The sequence below is a fragment of the Sarcophilus harrisii genome, chromosome 2 (assembly GCF_902635505.1).
Source record: "Sarcophilus harrisii chromosome 2, mSarHar1.11, whole genome shotgun sequence".
NCBI classification, from domain to species: Eukaryota; Metazoa; Chordata; class Mammalia; order Dasyuromorphia; family Dasyuridae; genus Sarcophilus; species Sarcophilus harrisii.
In genome coordinates this window covers 194,071,717-194,077,699 of record NC_045427.1, presented here as the reverse complement: position 1 = coordinate 194,077,699, position 5,983 = coordinate 194,071,717, and the positions used below count along the sequence as shown (strand labels likewise).

The 5,983-nt window shown below is 39.1% G+C and overlaps 1 protein-coding gene across 1 annotated transcript; it reads right to left on the bottom strand.

Moving 5' to 3' along the window:
• Positions 1-2,528: 2,528 nt before the first annotated feature.
• On the bottom strand, positions 2,529-4,985 carry ID2 (inhibitor of DNA binding 2). Its single transcript, XM_003757886.4, has 3 exons — positions 4,514-4,985; positions 4,099-4,162; positions 2,529-3,310 (listed from the first exon to the last, which is right to left on the bottom strand). Exons 1-2 carry the CDS (start codon positions 4,859-4,861, stop codon positions 4,106-4,108), a joined length of 405 nt encoding a protein of 134 aa, XP_003757934.1. The 5' UTR covers positions 4,862-4,985; the 3' UTR covers positions 2,529-3,310; positions 4,099-4,105.
• Positions 4,986-5,983: the final 998 nt, after the last annotated feature.

Genomic DNA, 5,983 nt, shown 5'->3' with positions numbered 1-5,983 from the left:
TGTCTGATCCCAGGATTGAACTCAAGTCCTCCCGATTTCAGGACTGGTGCTCTATCCACAAAGGAGCTTTTTGAACTGATACCCAGTGACTTACAGATGTATTACAATGTCCAGTCTAACTCCTTATTCCAACTCCCTCCTCTGTCTTTTCAGAACAAACCTTCCCCTAAAATGAGGTATTTATTCATGAATAAGAAAAGCAACATTCACACATTCCCAGGCAGGTAGAATTTACATTAGTCGAGAGTCTGTGACTGTCCAAAGAGTAGCCAGTCCCAAGATGGTCAACAAATTATAGAATAAATGTGTTATGTCAGTTCATTATCATTTACTTTGGATTTATTCTCAGGATACAGGTTCTATATGAGATTCTCTTTAGGAACAGACCTTTTTCCTTCAAAAAAAGTAAATATCCACAAATCATGAAGGTATTAGAAAACAGTATTAGATATTTCCCAAGTTTTCTTTCCTTATCTTGCTGTGATCTACACTTGATCTTGTGCTGTGTTGGTAGGGGCAGTGTACAAGCTGAGGTGCTATAAGCATCATGATATACTGGGAAGAATTCAAATCCTGACTCCACCACATACTAGTTGCATGTATGCATGCATACATGTAAATTTTCCTTGCAGCCTCACTTTCATCTACAAAAGAGATATTAATGCTCATACTACCTACCTTACAGAAATATCCAGAGACCAAGCAACTAACAACAAAATGCTAGCATATGCTTAGTATCAAATGAGCTGAATGAATAAGTACTCAGAAAATGATAATGGTAATGATGCTTGCTATAGTCCAGCCAGCTCTTTTTTAACTTTTAGCTTTTTTTTTTTTTTTTTTTTTATTAAATTTACTGATTTATCCTTTGGATAGGGCACTTGCATCTGCTTTCTGGGGCAATTATTTTATATCGAACTGCTTCACTACCTCACTTTAGGCTGTACCTCCCCCAAAGGAAGATTTTGATAGAAGTGTGAGAGAGGAAATGGAGAGCTTCATTTTTGTTCAGGTGCCCGACCAAAGACTTAATGCTGCTTCTTTGGGCAAAAGAGTAGGAATTTCAGAATTGGAGTTACATAAGGGAAAGCAAATAGCAAACCTTAGTCCTTTAATATGAAACACTACATAAAATGTCACCTTTTTCATTCCTTTTGGGAGGGAGGAAGAAGGGGAAAGAGGATAAATAGTATGGTGATTTAATGTTAAGTCCTATTCAATCACCCTGTTTTGACAGTATCTAGCCAGCAGAGGGAAACAGTCTTCAGAAGATAATGATGTGCTCTTGCTGAATAGTTGTAACTTGGATTAATTGTAGGTGGCCTATAATAATGCCAGGGTTGGTTTTCCCTTTGCATCCCTAACTACTTTTTCAAATTCAAGGTTTCAACCAGTATTCTGAGTTCATCTATCACTGGGAACTGTTTTACCCCTGTATTGTGCCTGGGACAATAAGAGACCAAGCCCAACTTTCTTGTTATTCTACTTCTTCCCACACTGGAGTCCTAAATAGGTGATAATTTTGTGTCAAGGGCAAGGAAAGGCAGGCACTAGTACGGACCCACACACCTGTTCAGTCCAGTAAAAGTGGCCTCAGGTTAGACTCCCCAGAAAAGCCCAACCCTTTTTTCTTCAATACTTCCTAACTTCAGAGGAACCACTTTCCCCTAGGAAATAATTGAATGTAGATTCCTACATAAATTGTTTTTGTAAAAGAGCAGTCTTTTAAATTTTGGCCTGAAATTGAAATGACTCATTAATACTTTCTAGTTTGCACATATTTCCCTCCTTATCTTTTTATCTTCTCTAGAGCAGCAGGAAAGTATAGTGAAGGGACTCAAGATGTATTTAATGGTCTCACAATTAGACAAGGAGTGGGGAAAACACAGATATATCATTATATGTTAAATATCTAGAAGAGGCGAGTTGCATAAGGAGAAAGAATACTAAAGCCTGTTGTCACGGCTGTTTTTCCTTAAATTTCTTATTACAGCGTATTTCAATTCTGCTGGAAAAGCAAGTCAGTCAAAGAGCAGCCAGAATTTAATCAGTCACACAGCAGAGTTCTAGTTCCTAGTTAAGTCAGAAGTTCTACAACACTTTTTTTGAAGTAAGACTGTTCATATTAAAGATTCTTAAAAATTCCCACTCAGAAAGTAGTTGCTAACCCATCCCTTCTTCACTGAAACCAACTTTATTCTAATGGAAAAAAACCAACATTCTAAGTTTCACCGCTCTTATCATTAACTCTAGATTAAACTAAAAGGAAATGCTATAGCCCCTTAGAACTTCAAATCCTAATCGCCAAATCTAATCACTGGTAAGAATCAGGAGAAAATTCTGAGTGAATTTCTGTAGACTTTACAGTTAAACCTCTTTTGCTCCCCAATGATTTAGGAGTTGTGCCTCACATAAAAGATTTGCTCAGGATCACATTTCCAATCTTTATTTGAGGCAGAGTGGGAGGAGAGGGGAAGATAGGGTTAAGAGAGTGGAATGAAATTCAACAATCATGCAGATATTGGGTATTCACTTCAAGCATGTTTTATTTATCATATACATTCTACATAAATTTGAACTTGTATTTATTTGGATTCAATTATGACATAACATAATAAAAATCAAAGCACTGGTCCTCCGAAATAAAGCAGGCAATCACCATTCAATAAACACACTTGATTTATTTTGTATAAAAGGGTTAAGTTTACAACTAAACTTTTATAAAAAGTTTAGCATGATTAAGTACATCATTACACTTTTTGCAGAAATGTACATCTCTGCCACTATACAAGAAAACTCTAATTAAAGAGTTCACAAGGTTTCACTCATATATATATATATATATTTATATATAAATATATACACAGCATTCAGTAGGCTTTGTCAAAAAAGGTAATTTCTGACCAAAAGACTTCATTTAAGTAACTGAACACTGGATCCTTCTAGTACTCACGCTCCACCTTTGAAAAAAGGCAAAGTCTGCTTAAAATGGGCAATTCCTTGTGAGTTTTAACGTTTCGCTCCCCATGGTGGGAATAGTATATAAAGAAAACCTTCCGACTGCAGAAAGGGCATTTAAAAGTCTCTTCATAAATAACTAAAATCAGTCCAGGTCATAGAACACGCTGGGGTGGGGGTTAAGGGGGTATTCATGCTCAGTTTTTCTTTCTTTTTTTTTTAAAGGTCCATTTAACTTGATGTTGACCTCCCTCATTACATGGTTGAAAAATAAAGTTCAGCGCCTGAAAAGATCCTGTAGATTTTTTGTTGTTGTTGTGCAAAGAAAAAAAAAAAAAAGAGTCGTGAACACCTGCAAAAGATTGAGAGGAGAGAGGCATGTTTAGGAGAATGTAACATAAGGGCAGAGATCCGGACAGACTGGCGCCAGGGAGGAAGCCACAGTTTGAACATTTAACCAAACACTCAAAGATTGGGCAAACCCTGGCGTCCAGATGCAACACACACACTGCCTCAAAAGCGCAAATTAAACATGAAAATAGCAGACACTCAGGAGGAAAAACTTCACAATCCAATCTCTCATTTGGATCTCCAAGCAGAGCTCAGAGGCGCCAGTCTGCCTCTTATAGCAATTATTTGATTAAAAACAGCCACTTATTTAACTGATAGGGAAGACAATCCCAGATCACCAGATTTCAGGGGCAGGACAGTAATCCTCCGTTACCATTAACTCCCAGAAAGGTTAGAGTTTTAGGAAAGGAAAATTCACCATGGAATTTCTGATAATAAGATTAATTTCCAGGAAGGTTAACACTTCATATAATCTGAGTAACAGTATGGGACAACCTGGATATAAATCCCCTCCACAGGGCAACACATTTCATTTGAGTCACTACCACAGCGAATTACAGGCGGGATTTTAAAAAAAATTTCTGTTGGGTCAGCGATGAAAAGGCATTCCCAGGGTGATCGGAGCCCACGATAATTTGCTGAGATTAAATGAACATTTACTGTCAACAGTGTTCATTTTTTAAGTAAAATTTCAAGAACACTTTCACAACAGGACTTTCGGAATAAAACGAGGAAAAAGACACCAGGCATAACACTTCGCCATTCAACACAGAAGCTACAAACACTCACCATATATTTAGCCACAGAGTGCTTTGCTCTCATTTGACATTAGCTCTGAGGGGAATTCAGAAGCCTGTAAGCGGGGAAAAAAGGGGGAGGGAAGAATGGAAGCACAACGTTAGCATCTACAACGTGAAAACCTTGTAAAGTATTTCTTATAGAACTTCCAGTACCATTTCACAAATCTGTGACAATTCGGATTTACAAACATAAGGTGTAACATCTAACTTATTAGCAATTTCAGTACCAATTTGTTTTGACTTATTTTTAATTAACAACAACAAAAATACTTAACACTAACCTCCTAATTGTCTCAACTGTGAGGTTGTTAGTGACAGCCAGCACAGGGAATTAAATTCGTATGAACTGGTCAAAGAGGAGCAGGGAGGGGGTGGTGGGAAGAGAACCATGGGCAGACATTTACCTGTAAGGAAAGGATGCTGATATCTGTATTTAAAGTGGTCAAAGGTGTCCTAGAAGATGGATTTTGTCCCGGCCTCTGGTGATGAAGGCTGACAATGCTGGGATGCGAGTCTAGAGCGATTTGCAGGTCCAAAATGTAGTCAATAACATGCTGCAGGATTTCCATCTTGCTCACTTTCTTGTTCTGGGGGATGCTGGGCACCAGCTCCTTCAATTTGGAGTAGCAGTCGTTCATATTGTAGAGCAAACTCATAGGATCATCCACCGGGGTTTTGCTACGAGATATACCCAGGTTATGGTCAGAGAGGCTGTTTTTCCTAACAGATCTCACAGGACTGAAGGCTTTCATGTTGGACGCCCAGCACAGAGAGAGTGGTTGCTACTGGCGCTCTGTCTACGAGAAGCAGCCTGTTCTCCGTAGCTTTACTCCCAACAGCTCTCAGGGCTCAGAATGAAGCTGTAGGCTGTCGCGGCTGCTTTTATTCTAACACACTAGGACTACCAAAACCAGTTTCTCTCGGCTACGATTGGTGGGATTTGACTTGTCCGTCAGGCTAGAAGGAAGCTGCCATTGGTGGGAGTGAAAGCTCAAAGACCGTTCAGTCCTTCCGCGTTCTAAGCCAATCTTCACGAAGTGGGGGGCGTGGCCGAGGGAGCCCAGCTGGGGTGGTAAATAGTGTACGGTTGCCACTGCGCTCTGGAAAAGGAGGAAGAGCGTAGGGAAGGCTGGGCAAAGACGGATTTAGACATTTTAAAATATGCTTTCTCGAATTTTAATTCCAATGATTAGGAGGTTAGAGCACACAAGTCCTGGTGAATTTAGGAATACGGGGTACGTAATAATGACCTTTCCATGTATGCCTTTTGAGCTTTTAACTACTTAAAGTTGTAATGACCGAAAACTTTAGCGTAGGGAGATGGAATCCAAAGAAAAATGTTACAAATGGAACAGCACTGACAAAAAGGACAAGTATTCCAGCGTTGATGGCAAATAAGACTGTCCCTAAAAAAAAAAAAACAATGCTTTTAAAGGCAGATGATTGCGCTGCAAGGATGCTCTTATATTTTAAAAGTTGGTAGGCACACGCTGGTTTTCATTTAGTTTCGAACACTACGGTAAGCTAGAGCTGATGGTAGGAGGCATGATTGTAAAAGTGATGGAAATAAATGTGTAATTGAAACTTGCGCTTCGTCCTTAGCCAGAAATCTCTGAAAACCAGAGTTCTTCTCTAGACATTTTGTTTTCCCTTTGGTGAGTGGATCTGGACATTTTTAAATGATCACGTTAAATCGGAAATCATTAAGCAAATTTGCATACTGAAACTACATTTACATACGTTGCCCTTGAAAGCCCGCTGGTCTGCTCCCTCCCGGGTAAGTGGCATACTACTGTAATTAATTATGCACCAATAATTGTTTGTGGTGACACTTCTCCTTGCTCTTGTACTTCGTAAGCATTGTGACAGGTAGC